The sequence below is a fragment of the Saccopteryx bilineata genome, chromosome 2 (genome assembly GCF_036850765.1).
Source record: "Saccopteryx bilineata isolate mSacBil1 chromosome 2, mSacBil1_pri_phased_curated, whole genome shotgun sequence".
NCBI classification, from domain to species: Eukaryota; Metazoa; Chordata; class Mammalia; order Chiroptera; family Emballonuridae; genus Saccopteryx; species Saccopteryx bilineata.
Window position 1 is genome coordinate 79,582,497 of NC_089491.1, and position 26,611 is coordinate 79,609,107.

Below are 26,611 nucleotides of genomic sequence, written 5' to 3' on the forward strand. Positions count from 1 at the left end.
GCAATGATATGACAGGACTAAACTGGTGCTGGTATTTTCCAACTTTCTCTATAAAATCTGTGCTTTTTTGGTAATACATTATGCTTTTCTCTCAGAAAACCCTGAGCATCAGGAGTGATTTTCTCCACTTTGCTATGACTTGTCCCTTTTTTCATCAGATTCATAGAAGGCAGACGACAAGAACAAACATATCGTAAGTGCCTTCTACGTGCCAGGTGCCGACCTAATGGCTTCGAACTCAGCCATTCATTCCAGTCTCACATACAACTTGTAAAGTGGGTGCATCTTAGGAAACTGAGGCACAAAGAAGATAAAAATTAGCCGAAATTCCTCAGCTAACAAGAGGCTGAGCTAGGTTTTGAAACAAGGGAGTCTAGAATCTATGAACTCACCTGCATCACTGTACAACATTTCTAAAAAGAAAACCACAATGAAGTCACCTTCCTAACAGATGACCAATGCCAGGAACTCATGTTACAAGATATAGGAGTGTAAAAAACTCCAAACTTTGGAATGAGATATGCATGAATTCGGATCCTGCCCTAGCTAGTTCTTATCCTAAACTTCCTGAGCATTAGTTTTCTAATCTATAACATTGGGTGAATAATGCTTACTTCTGGTATGATTTTGAAGATGAAATGAGCCAAGGTCCATGAAGCACTAGTGTAGTTCTGGAATCCAGCAGGGGCTCAGTAAATACCGGCTGGGATGAAGATGATGATGTCTGCATGTGGCAGCTTCACTTTAACTTTGAGTGGCACTGAACCTGGATATAGGAGAATTGATTATGGTCAATCAAGCTTATCATAGAGGGTTTTAACCACACCATCCGCTCTCTGCTGCCTTCTGGGAGAATGGAGCCAGAGCCACCAGTTCACGCTCATTATGTTGATACTCAGGATTGCCGTCTTCCACCTACAGCATGTGCACAGAGGGTCCCTGGTGTGCCTCAGAAGCAAGTCCCCTTCTACTTCATTTAGCAATTACTTATGTGCTCGGGTCAACTGGCTCTAACTGAAAGATTGGAAAGAGCAGGTTTGCAGCTTCTCCCCATCCTGAGTCCATCTTCCTTTCCCACAGTCAGTAATTTCACGTCACTTTATTTTCTATGGTGGTGGGGGGTAGGGGCTGGGCAGCAGGGCAATGTTGCTTAGCAGCAAATCTCAGAGCTGCCATACGCTTTTGTGTTTTTCCAAGCTGGGTTTTGTCACCCTGGCCAAAGGAATCATATTGGCGTTCTCCCTTGTTCAAACCCATGGGTCAAGGGTAGGCGTGTGCATGCTTTATAGAAGGGTCCCGTTCCTGCCCTGTGCCTGCTCAAGAGGATGGTTGCTGCTGGTTTTGTTTAACAGACACTTCATGCTGCAAATTCTCAAGTGCAAATCACCTTTTGTTTCTTTTATTCCCGGCAATAATGAAGGGCTGAACTGGAGCTTAAATAATTCTTTCAATGAATACATTAAACAGACTCTTTCATTATAGATGTTAGAGGAATGAAAATAATCTGCACAAAGCCACATTTCCTTCAGAGTTTTAAAAGAAGTGAGGGAGCTGCCATTGAGGGGACAGTTAATTTGATTTCTATAGGAAAATGGGGAAGGGGAAGATGAAATATGTTTTATGACTATCGAAAAGATTTCTGGTGGGAATATTTAACAGCTGAGTAAAAGATTCCTTGGGGAAAGACAGTGCTATTTGGATCTGTGTGTTGTGGCAACTTCTTATCATCTTGTGAGCAGACAAAAGAATAGAATTACTCCTGCTTTTGAGAGTTAAAACTTACTACAAAGACAAATTTGGAGAATGGAGTTTCTGCGAAGGGTGTGGAAGCGATGTCATGTGTCATTATATTGTATGTATCTCTTTATGGCTGACCTTAGACAAACGTGGCTATTTCAACCCTCTTTCTCCTAGTTCAATGCCCCTTTCATCCTTCCTACTGTTTTCTTACTCCCAGGTGTTTTCCCACTGTTTACTTTTATTTTTGGTTCTTTAACACTATTTTTTTTGTGTGTGTGCAAATTTACTAGCTGTTTTAGAAGCAGAGAATTTGAAAGCTTTGTTATAAATGACTGAATTAAGACTATGGGGACAAAATGTACCAGCTCAGGCCGGTACCTAGGGAGCTTTCATTTAGTCGGTGCTCCTTCCAAATACCGGGCTGAGGATGTTCTCTGTGTTTAGGAATGACGGGACTTTGGTGGCATCACATGGAGATGAACTCTGACTCAATGTGATAATAAATGTATTTCCCCCCTCATATTTGGAGCTGGCAGGTCAGCCGGCTGCCTCCTGAGGACACAAACCCATAGATAATAGGGGTGTCCCAACAGAGGCTGCGAGAGCTGCTTTTCAAGTTAGAAGAGGCATGAGCCTCATCCTGGCTGGATAGCTCAGTCTGTTCAGGTGTTGTCCTGAGTCCAGAGGTTGCTGCTTTAATTCCCAGACAGGATACATACAGGAACAGATTGACGTTCCTGTCTCTCTCCCTCTCTCCCTCTCTTCCTCTCTCTTTCTCTCTCAAATCAATCAATCAATAAAAATTTTTTTAAAAAAGAAAAAGAAAAGGCATGAGCCTCATTCTAGCTAAGGGTTTACAATGCTAAGTTCTTTAGGCATATCCTGATTATTTTAACAACCAAAGAGGTGAAAGAGCTCTCAGTGGTATGTGTATGTTAAAGTGGAGTGTTGTTGAGGACAGAAAAGACCAGAGGACAAACAAAACTGTAAAGTGTAGTACTAACAAAGAACTTGAGCCTTCTTGAATAATAGGTATTATGTGTTATGTACAGTAACCACTGCCACCATTTTCAGTTCTTTGAGAACCAGGTATGGCTGGCTTTAGTAAATCATTACATTTCCTGAGCCTCGGTTTCTTTTTAAATGGCTTATGTTAATGCCTCCTAGCGCTTTACAAACACAGTGACATTTTAATAATCATATTGGTTTTATTTATTAATATATTAATAACCATATATAACCCACAACAATTTCTTCATTGTACTCATACTAACATTGCACTACTATGGAGCTAGAACAATTATATGTCCATATGTATGTAGCAAATGAACCCAGACACAGACCTCACAAAAATTAACTCTAAAAGGGTCATAGACCTAAATATTAAATGCGGAATTATGAAGTTCTAGATTAAGACTTCCAAGACAAGCTATGTGACCTGTGCTTAGTGATAAGTTTTTTGATATAACACAGAAAGCATAGTCCATGAAAGAAAACACTGATAAGCAGGGTTTTGTTAAAATAAAAGCTTCTGCTCTGCAAAACACACTGCTGAAGGAATCTAAAAACAAAGCAAGGACTATGAGAAAATATTTGCAAAACATACATCTGATAAAGGACTTAAATCTAAAATGTGTGAAAAGCACTTAAAACTCAACATAAATGTGCTAAAGCTCTGAATAGACATCACACAGAAAATATATACAAATTGCAAATAAGCGTATGAAAAGATGTTCAGCATTATTTGTCCTTAGAGAAATGCAAATTAAAACTGAGCTATACTATGCACCTATTAGAATGACTGAAATAAAAAAATCAAACAATAGCAATTGTTGAAGAGGCTGCGAATCAACAGGAACCCTCCTTCTCTGCTAGTAGAAAGGCAAACTATAGCAGCAATTTTGAAAGACTGGCAGTTTCTTACAAAGCTACACAGAGTCTTACTGTATGATCCAGTGATCATGCTTCTAGATATTTACCCAATCCATTTGAAAATTTATGTCCACATGAAAATCTACAGATGAGTCTTTATAGAAGCTTTACCCATAGTTGTCAAAATCTGGGAGCAACTGCTAAATCCTTCAATAGGTGGATGGAAAATAGTTCAGCAATAAAAAAATATGAGCTTTCAAGCCATGCAGAAACATTGATGACTCTTACATGCCTATTTCTAAGTGAAAGAAGCCAATCTAAAAAGGCTAAATATTGTGATTCTATTTATATAGCATTCTCCAAAAGGCAAAAGTGTAAAAATTGACAGACAAATCAATAGTTACTAGGGGTTTTGGAGGAGGGCAAGGGTTGAATAGGTAAAGCACAGGGGATATTTTAAGTTTGTGTATTCTATATAATACTATAATGGTGGATACACCGCAATGAGACCAAATAATTTTTGATCATGTGCTATCTGCAAATAATGAAGTTCTAGGATTCAAGTCTTTTGGAGATTTCTACTTTTAATCTCTATATGCTTCTATATTATTGAAAACAATTTATAAGAATGTCCTTTTATATTATATATATTAAAACAAAATTTAGTGTGTAGCTTTTTATGGTGATTTAGTACAAAAACAAAGCAAATTGGGAACACCTCCCTATTCCCCTTTCATTTTTTACATTCTATTTCTTTGAGAGCAGGGATCTTACCTTAGAATTATTTACAGCTTCTGTCAGTGTTTTCAGGTACTTAGGTGTTCAGGAGTGTTTATTTAAGTGAACATTATGCCTTAATTTCTAAGAAAAACACAATCCTGTATTCAAACCCAGCTGTACTGTTATACAAGGTATATAACATTTCTGAAACTTATTTTTATCAACTATAAAACAAAATAATAGTACTAAAACTGTTTGGATCATTTGTAGGGATTTGAAAAGATTCTAATTGTATAATGCTGAGACCAATTTTTGATGTAAGTTAGAAATCCAATAAATAGTCTTGAAGAGAGTAGTGACTACAGATTGAAAAGAGATGGCAAAGTATTTCAGTTAATCCGGGGAGAAAAAGTTTCAGTAACCAGAACAAGAAAGGTGGTAGATAGTACAATAGAATGAGGAGGTTGAATAGCTCATCATCAAGCACCTCTTGGACAGTGTTGCTTTCCATCAGCGCATTCATTGCCTGTGACTAAGTTGCAGTCAGTCTACCTGTATTATTATAGAACAAACATACTTGTTGGGAGTTCCCTTTTCCTAACTGCTGTTGACACTGGAAGGTACCCAAGAAATGGATATGCTTGACCTTTCATAAGTCTCATTTTCACAGTCACCCAGCAAGTGGAATAGGACTTCCCATAGAGTGTGTATAGGACTTTCTTATACACAGAGTGGGGGCTCAGTTGCTATTTGTTGATTCACCGATCCCTGATATCATTCCAAAAGACCAAAGCAATCAAAGAAATTGTTATCTTGTTCTACTCATCATTTGGGCTTCAGACATATATGTGAGCAGGTCTGATAATGAAAATGATGCTTGGCAGTTCTCAGAGGACATGCCATCATCCTTTAAATTACTCCATTTCTTGGCCCTGGCCAGTTGGCTCAGCAGTAGAGCGTCGGCCTGGCGTACGGGGGACCAGGGTTCGATTCCCGGCCAGGGCACATAGGAGAAGTGTCCATTTGCTTCTCCACCCCCCCCCTCCTCTCTGTCTCTCTCTTCCCCTCCCGCAACCAAGGCTCCATTGGAGCAAAGATGGCCCGGGCGCTGGGGATGGCTCCTAGGCCTCTGCCCCAGGCGCTAGAGTGGCTCTGGTCGCGGCAGTGTGATGCCCCCTGGTGGGCAGAGCGTCGCCCCTGGTGGGCGTCCCGGGTGGATCCTGGTCGGGCGTATGCGGGAGTCTGTCTGACTGTCTCTCCCCGTTTCCAGCTTCAGAAAAATACAAAAAAAAAAATTACTCCATTTCTTTATTTTACATAGATTTAAGGTATGGTGCTTATATCTCCATATAGCAGATCTTCCTTTTTTTCTTTTCTTTTTTTTTTTTTTTTTAGCATTTTGTTATTACTATGCCTTAAGGAAATGCAAATGAAAACCAATAAAGTATAATTACACACCTACCATGGTCACCTTCCATTATGTCTCCTACTAGACTGTAAGGTTATAAGATCATGGTTACTCCCCCTAGTACCTGGCACGGCTCTCGCAACGTAGAAGAAGCTACATAAATATCTGTTGAAACAAAGTAGTAAAGAATGAAAATCTGTTTCACTAATGTAATGAAGGCTTAAAATCTTTCATGATATTGCAGCTTTTTCACAACAGAAAACCTGACAAACTCTAAGTTTAAAAAAAATATAGTTTTGAAAATGAAGGGAGTGGGTTTTTTGAAACTAAAAAGAAAAAACTCACATTTTTTCATGTTTACATAGTATAAACAAATGGAACATCCTATTTTCAGTTTGCATTTGAAAAAGAATGTTTATTTAACATTCAGTCATCCACACTTCACTAACAGAACAAAAAATGATTAACAGAGTACAGGAATTTATTTGGTAGTTATGAAGCAAAAATGCCTCTTAAAGTCAAGGTCAGATACTAACGTTAAGTCAAATGGGATCTGCAAAAATATAATTAAAATATGCAACATTTATGAAGAGTGAGCAAAGTGTTGGAAGCATCCATGAATTCTGTCTAAGAAAGACAGGAAAGGCCAATCATGACATTCTAAGGAATCTTACTTTTAATAAGTAAATAAGTATTTACTTTTTTCACTTTTTTTTAGGGCATTGATAAGAGTTGATGATTAGATTCCAGGCAATGGAGCTGTAACAATTAATAAGCAGAACCTTCAAATGACTCATTAGCTAATCCTTCACTATTATCCATTTTGTAATGGGTGACACATTTAACACATTTAGTAATATACTCAGGGGGCACATATAAATGAAAGATTTTGGTGAAGCAATTTGAAAAACATGAAAATATTTTTATTAGTGATAAATTTGTCTAAATTCTAGTTGATTCAATATAAGATAGGCTCTAACTCTATGTGCAGTTTGTGTTTATAGTATAGACCTTTTCCTCATCTACTCTCACTGTAGAATTTGTTTCAACCTCTGAAAAAAATATATATACTTATCTCATTGAGTTTTTTGTTTATAATTATTAACATGTTCTCCACAAGAATTGTTTAAGGAGCAATGGAAATTTTAAGAGGCTTCTGCTGTAGACAAATAGAACTGGTAAGTTGCACCTCAAGGCTGGGATACTCTACTGGGTTAAGTCCTCAAATATGAACCAGACTGCTCTCTCGGGGATCTCCTGGTCTGGTGGGGAGACAAACTTGCCAAAATAGAGTTCAGCTAAGTAGGAATCAACCAACAGACTTTTATAGGTGGGCATGCAGAGCAAATGGAACTGAGTATAGGTACATGGAGGATTGTGTTGTGTTTGGAAAGCCACAGGCCATTTTGTGTTGCTGAAGCATTAAAAGCAAAGAAGAAAGAATTGGAGAAGAGGCTACAGTGGTAATTAGAGGACCAACAAAAAGGCTTTGGGTGACTTAAAAATGAGGTTGGGTTATAATCTGTGGAACCTTGCTACCGAAAATATGAGCACTGGATCACAGACTCGGCATCATCAGGGAGTGTGTTAGAAATGCAGAACCTGGCCAGTTGCCTCAGCAGAACATCAACCCCGCATGTGGAAGTCCCAGGTACAATTCCTGGTCAGGCACACAGGAGAAGTGACCATCTGCTTCTCAACCTCTTTCCCTTCTCTCTCTCTCTCTCTCTCTCTCTCTTTCTCTCTCTCTCTCTCCCTCCCTCCCTCCTGCACCATGGCTCAAGTAGTTTGAGTGAGTTGGCCTTGGGCACTGAGGCCATGGCCTCTGCCTCAGGTGCTAAAATGGCTTGCTTGTCAGGAATGGAGCAGCAGCCCTGAACAAGCAGAGCATTGCCCCTTAGTGGGCTTGCTGGGTGGATCCTGGCCAGAGCTTATGTGGGAGTCTGTCTCTGCCTCCCCGCCTCCCACATAATAATACAAATAAAAAGAAAGAAAGAAATGCAGAACCTCGGGTCCCAACCAGACCTCCTAAACTTCCTATATTATAATTAGACCTCTGATCAGCTTTAAAAATTAAGAATCTGCATGTAGAAGGTAATGAATTGTGAAGCATGTCATGCCAGAGAGAGACATGCTCAGAATTGATTTTTAGAGAACTCACTCTAGCATCAGTGCATGTGTTGGACTGAAAAAGAAATAGGATTAGAAACACAGAGACTACTGAAGAGAGTGGTAGTCTAGGGGACAAGTCGCCAAACCTGGAGATGGAGAGGCTAAGTAGGAAAAGACATTCAGAGGAGAGCAATGTCGAATTTGGCAATCAGTGTAATATAGGAGAAAGAAAAAAAAGATTCTAGACAGACTGAAAGGTTTTTGGCTTGGGACACATGGGAGGATGTGGTGCCAGTATAGGCAAAGTTTTCTGGAGGAGGAGTGTATTTGGAAGAGGTAGACACAATGATGACTTCTCTTTGAAATATTCTGTTGGAGGTACCTATGGGACATTTGATTGGAGATTCTTAATAGGTAACTGGGTGCATGTGTTTGAATTTTGGGCTACAGATACATATATTTAAAAGTTGTAAAACACATGTACATAGAGATCAGGCAGACAGCTATGGGGAGGGGGCTATGGGGAGGCTGGTTCAGAGAGGAGGAGGAGGGATGAGCAAAAAAGGACAAAAAAACAACAACCTCATGGACAAGGACATGAGTTTGACGATTGTGGGAGCAGGGGAAGTAGAGGGGATGGAGGAGGGTGTGGGGGCACAAATGATGATGGATAAAGACTTGACTTGAGCGGTGAACACACAGTGTACAGAGATGTATTGTATAATTGGGCACCTGAAACCTATACAGTTATGTTAACTAGTGTCACCTTAATAAATTCAATTTTTAAAAAATGGGCAGAGGATCTGAATAGACACTTCTCAGAAAAAAAAGTTTTCATTTTATTAGAACTGTCTAAATCCATCATAAAAAAAAACTTACAGAAAAAAACTTATAGAATAAGACACAAGGATTGAAGAGATTGGTAGATGAGTATTTTTATTTTTTTGTATTTTTCTGAAGCTGGAAACAGGGAGAGACAGTCAGACAGACTCCCGCATGCACCCGACTGGGATCCACCTGGCACGCCCACCAGGGGGTGATGCTCTGCCCCTCCGGGGTGTCGCTCTGCCGCGACCAGAGCCACTCTAGCGCCTGTGGCAGAGGCCAAGGAGCCATCCCCAGCGCCCGGGCCATCTTTGCTCCAATGGAGCCTTGGCTGCGGGAGGGGAAGAGAGAGACAGAGAGGAAGGGGGGGGGTGGAGAAGCAAATGGGTGCTTCTCCTATGTGCCCTAGCCGGGAATCGAACCCGGGTCCCCGGCACGCCAGGCCGACGCTCTACTGCTGAGCCAACCGGCCAGGGCCGGTAGATGAGTATTAAAACATGGAGGAGATTGAGAAGAATTTGAAGGATTTGCAGTCATGAAAAGTAAAACAGAAGATAGTTTCAAGCTAACCAGGTCATGATTCATGAATGTTACTTGAAGACTGGAAAAAGCCTATTATATTTGGTACCTAGGAAGTCATTGATAACCTTGGCCTGAGAAATTTCAGTTGAGTAATATTGAAATCCAGGGTTGCTGTCTGTCAAGCTTGTGGAGCCATTAAGTGTAATGAAAACTTGTTTATAGAAAAGAGGCTGTGAGAAGAATGAAAAATGTTGAATACTAGATACAAGAGTACAGTCAAGAAGAGACATATTTTCCCTCTCTCATTTGTCCTTTCTTTTCCTTCTCCCTCTCTTAAATATCTCTGAACACAGAGAGGAAAGAGTCAATTGAAGATAAATAATGACACTGTGTGGGGGATAGGGAGAAGAAAGAGTAATAAATAATGGAACACAATCCCTATGGGGACAACAGTGGATGGAATTCAGGGTATAGGTTGAGGAGAGTCTTCTAAGCCAAGAGGAAAGACATGTTAATGTATGAGACCAAAGGGAACATGGGGACAGGGGCATGTAATTTTGGAAGGCAGTCATTTTAGAGTATTTGCATATAGGGGACTTATTTTTTTCTGTGAAAAAGAAAACAATAGCATTCATGTAGAAGGGAAAGTGACTGGTTGAAATGGGAGCTCCAGAGGAGAATAAGAAAAAAGGCTGACCAAACATGAAATGTGGGTTCAGGGGTGAGCATTAAAATCATTCAACTCAGAATCTTTGAGTATAGATAGTATATTATAGTATTGTCTGCATTAGCTAGTCCATGTATTTAATGAATAAATAGATTCAAAGGTATGTGAATTATCCATCATCTGTGATACCAACACATGATCAAAGACACCACATTATTCAGATGCCTAGAAATGAGAAAATGCTCCAAAGATGCAAGAACAAAAGAAAACAAAAATTAAACAAACACACACAAAAACAAAACAAAACAAAAAAGACCTTTGCAAGGCTGTGGTGTAGGGAAAGTAATTGTTGCCACCATTGCTGAACACCTATGTCTACAATTACAGAGTAGGTAGGAAATGACAGCAGAAATAATTGCATAAATTTAAGCTAATTAATCCAAAGATTTGCTAGAAGCACTCTCAGAATTCATCTAAGTGTCTTCTTTAACTCCTGTGTGAATGCTTACAGTGCGAGTCTTTGTTAACTAGCAAGTTGCCAATTCCGTGCTCAAGACACCATATTTAATCGTTTGGAGAAAAAAAAATCTGTTTTTATCGGAATAAGTTATGGCTGATTTTCACTTTCCTGGAATTAGATATGCCAATTTATTTTCATTTACTTCAACAAATATTGTACACATACTAAGTTCAAGGTATTATTTTTGAACTTGCAGGATTATCAATAGGTTAGGATCACTGACCTTAATATTTTTACAGCCCAGTTGAAGATGTAAGACAAGGTCCCAAATGACAACAAGAGAGATAAAAATGCATGCCATTACAGAAGTAATAATATGCTGTTTTTGTTTAAAAATGAGGTGCCAAGACTCATATCTCAATAAATTATGACATGTGTCTCCTACACCCCCTCCCCAAACCTGTTTATATTGGAGTGTCCACATGTTTTTCCAGCCAAGAGAGTAAGTCAAGATGAATATGTTAATTTATTTGACTGGACATACTCTGCTAGCTCGTACTGTCAAAAAACTCCCTTGTAGTAATGATACTACCAAACTCTGTTTGTAAAGCAATTTATAGTCTACAAATCACTTTTCATATGTTAGCCCATGTGATCATCACAACTCTGTAAAGAAAGTAGTAATGTACTCCCCCATTCACACACAGGACCTAAGTTCCCGTTTAAGTAATTTACCCAAATCAAATAGCAGTAGGGTTAAGCTAAGACAACCAGGTCCCATGATTTTATATCTCAACTATAAGAGCAGGATCTTTGTGGGTTCAGTGGGATTATAGGTGCTGAGAGAGGATGAGGAGGAGGCATAAAAAAAGTATTCTTTAAGGATTGATGCAATTTTTGTACAAGGAAATAGAAAGAGGGCATTCCAAGAAGAAGGCACCCCAAAGTTCAAAGTATAGATGCAGCTGAACATGCTTATGTAACAGCCATGGTTCTTTATATGGTTTTGAAATCATCTGTCCAGAAGTGATGGCTGACTCTCTGATAGCTAACTAGAATCCTACGCAGGAAACAAAAGAGAGAAGAAAAGATGCTTATGGACAGAGCTCGGGATCACCTATGGCTATTGGGTGAGGGGCACAGAATGAGCCACCAAATGAGAAACCAAAGGAATGGCAAGAGGATTAAAAAAATTATTCCCAATTATATAAACCAAAGAAAGAGACTTTCAGAGAACATGTACTCATCAGGGATAAAGACAAAGGACAAGTGGGTGAAAGACCAGTCTTGGAAGCTTGGAGAGAGCAGAAAAGTCAGACGTCAGAATGTAAGGAGCAAGTAGGTGGAAAGAAAATAAACATCAGGAAAGGTTGAGGACTGGACCTAGGCAGGTAAATTTCTGCTGTCTCAGAAGCCACCCTTCAGGCACCTGAAGACCACTCTCAAATCTTCTCCTTCCTGCTGTCAGTCAAAATGCTCTTAATTAATTCAGCTGATTGTCATATACTTTCCAGATAGGCACCATCATGCATTCTTTCTTTAGGATTTGTTGGTAAGTCAGTTATCCTCTTGAATTTGGCATCCAGAAATGAACTCTGTACCCCATGTTTATGGTCTGTTGAGCATGTAGGAGAAGAAAGCTATCGGATATTTTGTTCCTGCACTGTGTTTTCAGTAGCAGCCCACTTTGAAAAATGGCTACATTTCACTGCTGGTTTGTTGAGTTTGCGGCCAATTTTGATTCCTTATGATTTCTGTACTTGCCAATACGTAGGGAGATAACCCAAACAGGGGAGAGGAACACTGGAGCCACGAGGTGGACAGGGCATGGGACTAGCATCCAGAAATCTACGTTTTGGTCTGGGCTTTGATATTTACTAAATATATGTTCTAAATATATGTTGGGAAAGTTAGTCTGCTTGCTTCTCTCTGGACTCCAGAGGGAGCAAGATTGGATGATTTCTAAGCTTTCTAGCTCTGAAATTCTGAAATTAATAACTAAAAAAAAAGGCCTTAATTAATTTACTAGTCAGATATATATAGAACTCAGTCCTGTGCCAGGCATAGGCTAGGATTTCAGTCTATAGTGGAAAATAAAACAGAGGTGGTCCTGATCCATGGAGCTTAAACGGTGAGTTTCAGGCTGAAAATATTTGTTTTAATACAAGGAAGGATGCATGAAGAACAAAGACACAGATTGTGCTATCAAATTATTTCATGCCAAGAGGTGTGCAAAAGGGCAGTGGCCTGGAGGATTTTTAAAGTATGGAATGCAAAATAAAGCCTCTACATTTGTACTAATACCCAGAAGTAATTACTTTATGTCTTTTCATAACCATACAAATTATATGTGGAATAACATGGTGAACAAGAGAATAGAAGAGTATAGTACTAAAACTTTTTCCATGGACCTAGTATTTATAGGAACTATATTTATTTACATTGGGAAGGAAGATGTTAATAAATACACCATCTATGATATGGCAACATCAATCATCTGGTTTTGATATTATCTACCTGGCCCTGGCAGGTTGGCTCAGCGGTACAGCGTCGGCTTGGCGTGCAGGGGACCCGGGTTCGATTCCCGGCCAGGGCACATAGGAGAAGTGCTCATTTGCTTCTCCACCCCCCCCCCCTTCCTCTCTGTCTCTCTCTTCCCCTCCCGCAGCCAAGGCTCCATTGGAGCAAAGATGGCCCGGGCGCTGGGGATGGCTCCTTGGCCTCTGCCCCAGGCGCTAGAGTGGCTCTGGTCCTGGCAGAGCGACGCCCCGGAGGGGCACAGCATCGCCCCCTGGTGGGCAGAGCGTTGCCCCTGGTGGGCGTGCTGGGTGGATCCTGGTCCGGCGCATGCGGGAGTCTGTCTGACTGTCTCTCCCCGTTTCCAGCTTCAGAAAAAAAAAAAAAAAAAAAAAAAAAAAAAAAAAGATATTATCTACCTTAAACATAAAATTAGTGAAGCATTCATGAAAATTTTAGCAACAGGCAATCTTGACATTTATAGCATGAGACACCAAATTAGAGGGGTCTACTAAAAGATCATAATTTTTCCCCAGAGAATGCTAACTGGAGATCAACACCTACGATGATCTTAAAATTCCATTTTTCAACAGATATGGGCAACCTAAAAAAAGAAAAACACCTCCTTTGTGTGCCTCTGAAAGCAAATATGGGCTGAGAAGATGAATTCCTCCCTCCCTTATCAACCTACACTACCACAGTATTTCAGTCACCCATTAAGTAAACTAATCCAAAATGTAAGTGTTTAAAAAAACTGTGTTATTATTACTTCTCATAGTTTTGTGAGTTGACTGGGCTCAACTGGATGATTATTCTACTCCATGTGACATCAGCTGGGTTGCACTTGTCTAGGATCTTAATTGAGCTAGAATGTCCAACATGGTTTAGTCATATGTCTAGTACTCCAGCAAAGACAGCTAGAAGGTTGGGCTTGGTTGGGATGTTGGAATACTTGAGTCTTTCTAGGGACAGCCTTAAGATTTTTCCTATTTCATATGGCTTTGTCATTTGATTGCTGCATGTTGCCTGTTTAGGTGGATGCTGAGCAATCTTATTGGTCCATGCCACCAACACGCCAAAACTTGAGGTGTCAGAGCTCCTACCTAGTAGGATGGGGAAGCAGGTTTCCATATTCTGTTAGAAGGTTTTGTAGCACATACTTTTTTTTTTTTTTAAAGAATCCCCTACTAGGTGGAATCTGAATAATTAATAATCACTATGCTGAGAGTAGTATTGCTCTTTCTTTCTTTGATATCCCAGATTCTGGAGCTAATTCAAGCTGGCATGAGTTCTCTCTCCAGAGGCTCCTTCATTCCTCATGCAAATAGACCCACCATCTATTGGATATGCCTAGGGCTCACCATTTAGAGTTACAGTGAGATTTCCACAAACACTTACACACACATATACATTTATACATCAGTAGGCATATACAACTATGTGCCTGTAAAGCACTTTCATTTCTATATAGAGATCATGCTTCTTTAATAGGAACAAATTATTAATATAAAAGAATGACAATACACAAATATATTCAGCATTCCACTTCTCTTTCCCCAAGAAATACATGGGCTGAATTTCAGAAATAACTTGGGAGTTGAAATATAAAAGGTTTTAAAGAACCAGCTGCCATCTGGGTGAAGTACATTGAGAATGACAGAAATGGGTGAGGAGAAAAGAGTGGACATTTAAGAATGCTTGCTATGCATTAAGTATAAACCTTGCCACTTCTTGGGAATTTTTTTGAGATACTGAGTAAATATTTGAAATTCTTTAAGTTACATATAAAATTTAAATAGCAATTACATTTCTCGCAAGTTTTTATGTTTACATTTTTCAGGGACTGGGCCATAGGGTGTGTGTGTTGGGAGGGGGTCAAGTATGATGAGGTAGGTCACATATATCTGAGTTACACTAGTGACGCTATTAAAGCTTTATCTGTACTATTGTGCTTTGAATATTTTCTAAATAGAATAAACATTTGCATGGGTCCAAACTATCCTATTTTTTTCCACTGAATTATTGGCACATGTTGGTAAGATTCAGCCAGGAAGATCAGTAAGAGAAACTTCTAGAGTTTGTGAAACAATAAAAGCTAACTTGCTCACCAAATGTTATCATTTATTACCTTGACTTTTGTAATTAAAACCATTGAGCCAATAGAGTAGAGTGAGTTTGTGATGTACATCTGCATTTCAGTGTTAGGATGGAGAGGCACACTAAAATAGGGGTGAATATGGATCTAGGTATGGGCAGTCTTGGTGAGAATCGTAGGGGCATGATCAGAGCGGTCTCTCATCCACCAATTCTGATCAGTGTTCCCAGTACAGTAGAGAATTAACTGGTATCTCAATGCAGAAAGAGGAAAAAAAAGCTCTAACAGTGTTTCTATTTCTTGGGCCACATGGAGATTGGGTGACTCCTGTGTCAGTTAAGCTCTCTGCAGCAGAAGGTCTCAGTAACACACCTTTATGTCCCCAAAGGAGCGAATGTATATTAAGCAAGAGTGATGAAAAAGCCTCCTGCGCCGATTATTTTTCATTCTAATTTAGAATATGAGAGGCATCTTAACTTCCAATTCCTCTTAGCTAAGCAACTCACTTTATAAAAGCTTAGATAATAATACTGATGTAAGTAAACATTTGCTAACCATACAATCAAAAACAGGTTGATTTCTACCACTGCACATATACCTTGACATCTTTAGGCCCTTTTCCCATATTTTCTTCATCTTAAAATTCTCTCACTACAGCCTGACCAGGCGGTGGCGCAGTGGATAGAGCGTCGGACTGGGATGCTGAGGATCCAGGTTTGAGACCCCGAGGTCGCCAACTTGAGCGTGGGTTCATCTGGTTTGAGCAAAGGTCACCAGCTTGGACCCAAGGTCGCTGGCTTAGGCAAGGGGTTACTCGGTCTGCTGAAGGCCCGCAGTCAAGGCACATATGAGAAAGCAATCAATGAACAACTAAGGTGTAGCAATGCACAGTGAAAAACTAATGATTGATGCTTCTCATCTCTCATTTCCTGTCTGTCTGTCCCTATCTATCCCTCTCTCTGACTCTCTCTCTCTCTGTAAAAAAAAAAAATTCTCTCACTACAAAGAAAAAAACAATCCCCCCCAAAAAAACCTTTAACTGCATAACTCTTTCCCTTAATTTTTTACATTTCTGAGTGTTTCATATAAGATTTAAAGTATGTATGCACAGAAGCAATCTGAAGACCATTTCTGTTTCTCTTTGTCATTAGAACATGTGACAATAATGTGCTCATCCATCTATGAGTAGAGTTCAAAGGATCCCACTCTTGTGTTTCATATGTTCTTTTTTTTTGTCTAAGTGTAGGTCTGAATCAAAGCTGTTTCCAGCTTTCTGAAGCCAAGTGTCTTTAGAACTCTGGAACTGTACTCTGTTTCCCTCTTGATAGGAATGGAGTAAAATGTGTCTTAGCATATTCGAGGAAGATAAGAAAGAAGAAAGTTTGCTATCTATTTTGGAGAAGTTGCTGCTTTTCTTGAGTTAGTTGGCTGTTTTGCCAGCTTATATATTTCAAGGGAGATGTCTTAAAACCCTCCCGTTTTCTCTAGGAGGGCATTTTTTCTTCTTCCTCATTGGAAAATGTCGGAGCTTGGTGAAGATGGTCTCTTAAGTTCTTCCTAGCACTTTCACTTCAGTGCCTTGTGCTTATAACAAGTTATGGGAATGCCACAGGTTATCACGTTATACACAGAGCATACCATCTGATGGAATTCCTTTTGCTTCTTTTTCTTTATACATTTTCTGTGAAGGTAAACTTCTCTACATTTAAAATTTTTATTTCATTATTTTTTAAAGAATCATTTTCTTGTCAAGGTAGCCATCAATGTACTTTAAAGATAAAGTAGATATTTTTTATGCATTTTTTAAAGCTCCTCCACCCCCATAAAGGTTATTTTGCTAGGGTAATGGTGTTTCTTTTCATTGACATTCTGGGACAGATCTTTAAATTCAGCTACATCTGGTCACCTTGCCTCAAACCATATTATAGCTGTTTCTCTAAATCAGACCTGAACTAAGCAGGACCATCTGTACCAAGAGTTATGAGGCCCAGCTGAACATTTTGGACCAGCATGTTCCATCTCACGTCTTTCTGCGCTAACCTTTTAGCAATTATCTTTACAATCCTTAGAAATGGTAATTAAAGTTGGTAGAAGAACAAACAGAATACTGAAATGTTTTCAAGCTCCAAACACCAGGTACATAAATGTCAGTGACTTAAATATGGTTATAAGAATGTTTTTATTAACAACCCCCACTGATCTTCTTGAGGATCATATTTAGACTTTCCTTCAGGGAGTAGAATGCTGCTAATCAGCTTGCCTTGTTGGCAGCCATTATGGGGACACCTGAAGCCACTTCAAGAATCTTTTCATTTTCCCAATCAAGCGTGCTGGAGCAGTAGGCATGGATAGGAACTGGCATTACAGAATCTCTGTCTATAGAGATTTAGTCACTCACCAATACACAACTGAAAATATAAGATCTACCGGAAAGTTCTGTCCATTTTTGGAATAAAACAAAATAAAATTTTTCTTACTGTCAATAAACTTTATTAAATAATATAATTGCCATTATTATTAATGATTTCTTGGCAGCGCGAGGGCAATTTGTATATCCCATTTTTAAAAAATGTTTTATCTTTTGATGCGAAAAATTGAACCAGTGCTTGTTTGATATCTTCTTCATTTTTGAATTTTTTTGTCCTTCAAAAAATTTTGTAAGGACAAAAACAAGTAATAGTCAGAGGGTGCTAAGTCCGGGGAATATGGTGGATATGACAGAATTTCCCAGCCTAGTTCTGCAATTTTTTGACGAATCCCCAAAGCAGCATGTGGCCTGGCATTATCATGATGCAGTATGATGTTCTTCCTATTGAACATCGCCGGCCTCTTTTCTAAACTTTGTTTTAGTTAATTTGCTACGTCAGTATGTATACATTAAGTGATAAAAATAGAGAGGCACACATGCGCCAAATAAACATGTGCTTATGTGTCGAAACTTGTTGTGATAGAAATGGACAGAAATTTCCGGTAGACCTTAACTTCCAAAGATGAGCAGATAGTCTCCTAAGTGGATCCTTTCGACATTGAAAGCAGTGTATTCAGAGAATCTTGCCTCCTGGTTCTCTGTAAATGTGTGAATGTGTGAAGACAGACTTGCTGATTCTTACACATGATAAGCTGGTTAAACCTCTTCTGATTGGTGACTGTGAGGTTGGAAACATTTATAATATTATTTTGGTACTTATTCTCATAAACCTCTGAAATACTTCTCTTTCTGCATTATAGCAAAGAAATTTCTTTGATAAGATATTATGCTCATTTTTCCCCCTACCCTTTACAGTTGAAACACTATTCACTTCTTTCTCCATCTCATTACATCAGAATATTCCAACCAGGAATGAGATTATTTGGGTTAAAAGATAGGAGACTGAGAGAAGACTGGGTTTTGGTATTTTGTTTTTTCATAGCATTTGGGTTCATTAGAATAGCCCTACCAGGAATAGGCTGCCAAATGACCAATTCTCCTCCAAAAATCAGAGACCCTTTTTTTACCTAGTGTAATTTACTAATATTAGGCAAAATCAGTTGTTGGTACCAAATGTCAGGACATTTAATGAAGTTATAAATATCTATAGTTATTTTTATTTAGAATCTATTTTTTAAAAAGATTGGAAATTTTTTAAAATTTCATTTGGGACTATTCTTATTTTTTGGCTTAGCATATTGATACTTTAAGGGTTAGTGATAACATATTGATCCTTTGGCTCCATTTTCTTCAAACCAGAAATTACTTATGCTTTCGCATTGGAAACATTTTCTCTTCTTTCCCTTGGTCTCTGAGTCACTGATTTTTTTAGGATCAGAAGGTAATGATATTGAATGTCAGGGCTAGATTGGGGCTCTTTGAATCTATGTACATTCTCATCATTTCCTCTTATTACTTAATAGCAATTCTCAGAACTGGAGCCAGAGACTTTTTCCCCTCCCCCAACTTTCTATTTAGCTATTTATTTAATAAACATTGGAGTGTCCCTTTGAATTCATAACCCTGACATCAGTCATTTCACTTTCACTGGTATTGAATATGGGTCTAAATATAGATGAAATGGTGGCCAGTTGTTTAAGTTGTTCAAATCATTTTTCTAATCTTATGAGCATTTACAGTTTTACTATCTTAATTCTTAGTAAACTATGAACCAAAATAAGGGCATAAATATAACTTTCAAAAACGTTTGGTAGGAAAAAAAATTAATGATGTGGTTTTCAGCACTATAATTTGTAAGTAATATTGAAAACTAAATCCTACCCCGGGAACAAAATCTTGGCTACATTTCAGTTTTCACAGCAAAAATAAATAAAGAATGAAGAACAATGAACTGATAATTTGAGGGCATGTTTGTATATTTAAGCTTCTATATTATTTCTACAGTCTTTTCACCCAGCCTGGCTGTAAATGGCTGCCTCACCCAGAGTTATAAGGACATTATAGTCGCTTGAAAGCTCCAGACATAATCCACTCCCACCATCAGTATCTATTTCTCTAGAAATTATGCTTCTTCCTCAAAGATGGTAGAGATTTCAAAATGTGAACCAATTGCTTTGTATTATAGTTTTCCAAATTCTAGTCACAAGTCATAGAGCAAACCTGTAGGTAGCAAGTTCTGAAGGGGTATTTTTCTTTTTCACCAAACAAGTTTGTTGTGAGCAGATGAATCAGAATCCTAACCAGTATTCTCTGAAGCCACTGAAAGTCAGAAGAGTGAGGGGATGGTTGGTGCCAGGTCATCATGGGAGCAAGTGGGAAGCAGAAGACCAAAGTGTACATAGACATAGTTTGAGATGGTCTCCCATAGCCAAATTCGAAAGCTTTTCTTATTATTCAGTGGTTTTTGTTTTGTTTTGGCTTTCAACTACCTTTTCCTGCTAATGGGGTAGAGAATAGAGAATTATTTGAAAGGCTTCCTTGTTTCCTGTATTTACCTATGTCCCTCTTTATAATATCTATATGGCTGATCACTCAGCCCCATTAGAGAGAACATATACCACAACAATAAATTGTTTTTATGCCTTCCTGGAACTAATGAGATTCCATTCTGAGCGGGTATTTCTACATTCCTGGGTTCTCTAGGAGTACTTTGGTGTGCCAACGATCAGAAGGAGGAGTCACTGGTTGAAGGAGGAGATCAGACTGTACTTAGAGAAGCAATCTTCATCACAGGGTACAAATTCTAGCACATGTCAGTTTTCATGATTCCTGGGGAGCAGGCCTTCAGAGTCTAGAAATCCTATAGGAGCAGATAGGTGTCTCAGTAGTGATTACTTGTTTCTTGCCCTATTCCTGTGGGTGAACGTTTGGGTTTGAATTCAGTGGAGATGAGTTTTTAAGAGACACTCTCTCTGGTATCTGACATAGCCACTGGCCATGAACAATATTCCTCCACTTCTCATAGTTCTGTTTTACCATCTGCAAAACTAATACCACTAAACCATAAGACACAATAATGGGGACCTGGTTTTGATGAATTTTTATGGTATACTAACTACCATATAACTGCAAGGGGAGTTTTGACATATCAAATATAAAGTAGCCATGTTTTTCAAGCCAAAAGTCAGGAAACCTAGTCTGACCATGGGAAATAGAATTTTTAAAACATGATTTTTAGTCAAAGTTTAGTTGAATTCAGGGGCTGGGGTGATAACCTAATGAGCCATGATTTCTGTCCTCAAGGAACTAATTGTCTGTTATAAATTTGATAAAATGTTGTCATAAATGTATTTTCATAGAGAAACAATAAGGAAGATTAAGAATGATGAAAATCAGTATAAGCCTGGATTCTCTTTGTTAATACATTCTGTTGGCATAAACAGACCATTAAAGATGGACCCATTTACGTGTTAAATATCACCCCCCCCCATTCTTATCTCAGCATTTATAACTTCTCATTTTTCTTTCTTTCCCCTTAGCAAATTTATCCATGCCAAGTATCATCTACTTCTAATATGATATCAACACATATCATCTCTATGCTAGTCTCTTTCCTATGCATGAAACTCATCTCTCTCTGCCCAAGGCACCCCAGGCTCCACTTCTCTGGAACCAAACACCTCTTTTAACCCATATACTTGGCCCTCCTCTTATATTTTCTATTTTGTTGAATATACTACTGTTTACTCTGCTCTTCTACTCAAGTTCAGGCAGAAAATACAAATATAACCTGAGACTTATTCCCTGCAATCAGTTGACCACCAAATTATATGATCCTTTCCTTCCTTCCCAGTCCTCATAAGTTCTTGTCTGAATAATTAAAGTGATCTGAAAACCGGTCACCCCATCTCCAGTCTTACCTCCTCAGATCCGCCAGAGTGCTTTTCCAAAGTCACAAATCCAAGCAAGACTCTGGTTTAAGTCTTCCAGTGACCTTGATTCATAATTTGACCCCTCTCCACTATACAAATTCAGTTCTCATCTCTTGCCCTCATGTACTCTACACTCTTGCCATTTTAGACTATTTAAAGCATACCAAACAAAACAAAATATCTCAAGCCTCCATGCCTTTGCCCAGACTGTTAACCTCTTCCCAGAACAGGAATCTTCCCTTCTTCACTCCTGTTCTCCTTGTCTAGCTGGTAAGTCTTACTCTCCCTTTAACCTCATTTTAAAGCCTCTCATAATTCCTCCTGGGAATATCCTTGCTCTATATTCCTATAGCATCCTGTGCTCACTTAGATTTTTGCATTGTATTACTTAGGGTAGTTTAACCATAGTAACAAATAAAATACATAATGGTTCAAACACAGTAGTAGACTGTTACTTTTTGATCACTTAACAGTATTAAGTAAATGAAGAGTTTATGGAGTGGTCCCTATATGCAATTATTCTGGGAGCCAAGCTAATGGAGCCTCTTCCACCTTTAGCAATTGATTTCAGGATTTCCCTGAGGCTGTCTCATTCCAAACAGATCTGGGGGCAAAAGATAATGAGGGAGGGGATGTGGGAGATTTTTATGGACCAAACCTGGTAGCAGCACCCATTACTTCCACCAGCTAAGGCTCTGTCATGAGCACCTTAACTGAAAAGAAGGCTTGGAAATGTACTTCAGGTATATACCAAAGATGAGAAAACAATGGCTTTGGTGAGCATCTAGAAGTATGTCCTATACTGAAGCTCCTGGCAATTGATATGACTTGAGTAAAAATGTATAGAAGTGAACTAAATAATGAATGAGTAAAAGTACTACTTTAAATTTAAATAATCATTTTTAAAAACAGCTTGAAAGAGAAGTATAAGATTTATATATTTATGTATCTTGATATCTCTTCTTCATTATAATAATGTTTTTAAAACACACAAAATATAATTTTCATTCATGGTTAATAGATCTAGACATTCAAAACTAACTTAATATGGACCAAAGTAATTTGGTTTTTTATTACCTAATTTTATATTGCCTAATTAGTGATCGTGTCCATTGGTATAAATTAAATTAGAAACAGATATACACAAGATATCTGTAAGGGTAAAATGGTTATAATTACATTTATTTAACATTCACATTCTTATCTGTTCTCATGATTAAATTTAATTTTAATTTAATTAAAACCCTCTGCCATAATATCACATAAAAGTATTTAATAAATTGAACATATTGGTGAGAATTGTGGGACCTATAAAATGTCAACATTCTTGAAAAAAAATAGGCATAATTTTTTTAAAAAACAAATATACAGTAAGATTGAGAATTAAAGAATAAACCAAATGGAGAAAGTGTTGATTATCCTTCATTGTTGTCAGAGTTAGTGAGCTAGTCCTTATATTTGACATCTTATTGTCTCTTCTGAAAGAGATTTGAGTCATTTTTGTGTATTTCTTTAATCAGTTCAATAAAATAAGTTTCCCACAGGCACTAAGTTTTTCACAAAGAAAATGTACCTACTAAGTTTATTAGTCTACTTTTCAGACATTAGCTTTTAATAACTCTGGCATTGAATGACTAAAGGTGACCACCATTTTGAACAATAGAGTTAGAATTCAAGATAGCCTAGGATTTTTGGAGAAATGATCCATAAAATATGAAATTCAGTAGCATTCACCATATGTTAGTCCTTTTGAAAACAATACATTAAAACACATAAATTCCAGCTCACTCTAAACTAAGTTCTTGATCATTTTCAGAGTTCCATAAGTGCAATACTTCTTATTTGGGACTTGAAGAGCTGTCAAAGGTTTTAAATACCAAGCCCAAGAATTTAGAATATACCCAGCAGGAAGTGGGGAATCCCTGAAGGTTTCTGAGCAGAGACGTAAAATGGTCAAGACAGGTTTTGAGGTGTATTTAACTATAGACTGCAGGACTGATTGACCTTGAGCAAAAAGAAGAGAAAATTAATTTTAAATATATCAGGGTAGTACAGTGGATAAAACATTGACTTGGAATGCTGAGGTCACCATTTTGAAACCCTGGGCTTGCCTGGTCAAGCACATAAGGGACTTGATGCTTCCTGTTCATTCTTCTCTCTCTCTCTCCTTTCTCTCTAAACTGAATAAGGACCCCCCTCCCAAATGTAACAGTAATAAATTATCTAGAAGGATACATTTCCAAGAATAGTTCTTGCATATTCTACCTCTACTTGTTTAGTGCTGATTAATTCTTAGGAAACTTACTACAGTATAGGAGAAGAAACAAGATAACCTCTTATGTCACCCTGCTTCTTGATGATTATATCAGTTTTCTATTGCTGCCGTTGACTACCACAGATTTTTTTAAATTTTTTTTTATTCATTTTAGAGAGGAGAGAGAGAGAGACAGAGAGAGAGAGAAGGGGGGAGGAGCTGGAAGCATCAACTCCCATATGTGCCTTGACCAGGCAAGCCCAGGGTTTCGAACCGGCAACCTCAGCATTTCCAGGTCGATGCTTTATCCACTGTGCCGCCACAGGTCAGGCCGACTACCACAGATTTAATGGCTTAAAACAGTATGAAAATATTATCTCACAATTTCTGCAGATCAGAAGTCTAGCAAGGTATGGCCATATTCTCTTCTCAGAGGCTCACTGGGCTAAAAATCCAATTAATGGCATGAGATATAGTTCTCATCTAGGGCGCAGGTCCTCTTCTAAATGCACTCATTGGCAGAACTCGTTTCCTTTTCACACTCCCCACGTGCCCCTCTCCATCTTCAAGCCAACAGCATGGTGACTCAAGTCCTTTTCATTCTTTGACTCTGTGACTTCCTCTTCTGCCCTCACCCCACTGAAAGGTCTGCTTAAGGCCATATGCGATTACACTGGGCTTACCTCAGCAATGCAGGATACTCAGCCTATCTTGAAGCCAACGATTAGGTAAACTCAACTATTATATCTGCAGAGTTTCTTTTGCAGTGTTAAGCCATATATCCACCAATATGACAATAGGGAATTAAAAGGCCCAAGATTCTGTTTACTACAACAATACTGACTACAATGTATATCAACAGAGGCCATTTACATATGAATTAGAGAACATCATAACCCTTTCCAAAAGACTTAAGGCTTAAAATGATTTTAATTATTATGAATTATTGTAGACTTTCAAGATGGTATTAATGTAATGAATAACCACATAGTCTTACTAATATTACAAATACTGTAAAAAGGTATAAAATTCAGAGTGTATAAAAGTTGAAAGTTAAAACAATATAAAGACAATGTGAAGGTAATGTAATAACCATTTGTAATGTCCATTACAAATATAAATATGGTCAAAGAACTTTATGTATATTATTAAAAGATTAGACTTAGATTTTTTACTTATGTCTTGAGCAGAATATGCTTTTGTTAATGATGGCTGTTATTTATTGAATACTCACTATATGCAAGTCACTGCACTAAGTACTTTACATATATTATGTCCTATTTTCGCAGGACTCCAATGATGCTACTATCATTCCTATTTTATGATGAGTCCACGGGTTCAGAGAGATAGTAGGAGTCCTTGGTGAATTGATTATTCCTTGAATTTATAGGAGTTACTTAATAGTTTGTCTTTCACCAGAGGAGGTTTGAGTAGTTCAGTAGCAAAATGATATAATGAAAAGAGTTTTAGAGTCAGACCTGTGTTTGAATGCTGATTTCAACACTTACTAACTTGGCAAATTCCTGAAACCCTTTGTGCCTTCAGTTCCTAATTTGTAAAGTGTGGCTAATAACAGACACCTCCTGGGGCTGGGGCATGATAACATGTGTAAAGAACCTGGTATGTGATAAATTCTAGATAAGTTCTCCTATACCTCCCCCTAGAGTAGCTAAAGTGCATCTGGTTCTAAAGCACTTGAATAGCTCAGGAAGTCAGTCCTGGGCTCAGGCCAGCTCCTCCTATCCCAGATATCATATCCTAGATAGTGAATAGGACATCAAGATCCACCTGATGCTGAGATTTATGGGACTCAAATCTATGTGACTAGGGCTAGACCCTTGTGGGTCCAAGACCCCTATGTGACACATACATCTGGGTGGATAGCCCAGAAGAATAAATCTAGAAGCCTGATCACACTGGAAATGGCCCCAAAGATAACTTGGAATCACCAAATTTGGACATGTGCACCAGTCAGTTAAAAGGCACCAACTTAGCAGGGGACTTTCCTGGCATTCGACCAAGGCTTAGCCACATGTCAGAATATTTTAGTGGCTCTCACATTAATATGTATTTGCACGCATAGTTTTTGATTGCTCTAATCAGAGTTGAAATGAATCCAAGAAGTTCCTACGACTCTGAGACATTAATTCCTCAGCACCTCCCCACCCCCCTACTCCAGGCTCTGTCTGAAGGCTTAACTTGGCTATCTTATCTCTCTAGGTATTCGGAGACCAAAATGATGGGCTTGTTTTCCTGAGGGAATTTCCACTGGTTCGAAGAGAGGACTTTTATGAAGATTTTCTGTCTGACCTAATGAATAGTGACAAAACTGAAGATCCGGTACTGTGCCCTTTCTATTTATTCTTAGAAACACAGAAGTTTGATGGCTAACTCTGACTTGTGGTGGTGGATGGTTTTAGCAAATCTGAAGAGGTTTGGATGAGATTTTTTTCATATCTGTGATAGGGTCATGGACAGACTGCACAGGGCATCTTTCTGACTTTTCCCGTGTCTGGCAAGCTTCAAACATCATGCTTGAGTGTTACAGTTTGTTTGGGGCAGCATGTGAAGGATTCACATGAAAATAACTGATGTTTTGCCAGTGAGTCTAAACATGAAATGGTAATAATTTAAATGAGTGAGAAAAAAAAAAGAGATTTATATGTAAAACCCAAACTGTTTTATGGGTCAATGGAAATTCGACTGTCTTCCAATCCTAGTTGTTTTTGTGGATATTTTTACTTCAAAGTGTTAGTTATATTTATTTTATAAAAGTTTGTTTCTCTGGTGGTGATTTGAGGGGATAAAGTCTAGAAAAATGAGCTCTCAAATGGAAATAAGTAGTATCATTGACTGGAGAGGTCAAGATGCAGGTCTTCTTACTTGCAAATCAAACTGTGATTTGTAATTTGTATTTTATTGTGAGAACTGGATTGGATTGGCAACTTCTGAAAGTTCTCAGTGTAGCTTTTCCTGGTGGTGACCTTGTGCTCAGCAGTGCTCACATTGCAACTAGAGGATGCTCTAGAACCATAGAATCAGAAGGGATGCTCAAGACAGTGATTTCTTGTTCAATCCTAAAATGGTAGGATCTCAGGAGAGAATGCCTTACTAAGGCT

At 38.4% G+C, this 26,611-nt stretch overlaps 1 protein-coding gene across 4 annotated transcripts in view; it reads left to right on the top strand.

Annotated features, from left to right (window-relative positions):
- The window catches only part of ADAMTSL1 (ADAMTS like 1), a 1,054,626-nt gene that overhangs the window by 262,389 nt on the left and 765,626 nt on the right, over positions 1 to 26,611 (top strand). For all 4 annotated transcript variants that reach the window (XM_066257319.1, XM_066257321.1, XM_066257318.1 and 1 more), the window contains exon 2: positions 25,713 to 25,832. In XM_066257319.1, coding sequence (XP_066113416.1) covers positions 25,713 to 25,832 — 120 coding nt within the window. The remainder of the gene's footprint in view (positions 1 to 25,712; positions 25,833 to 26,611) is intronic.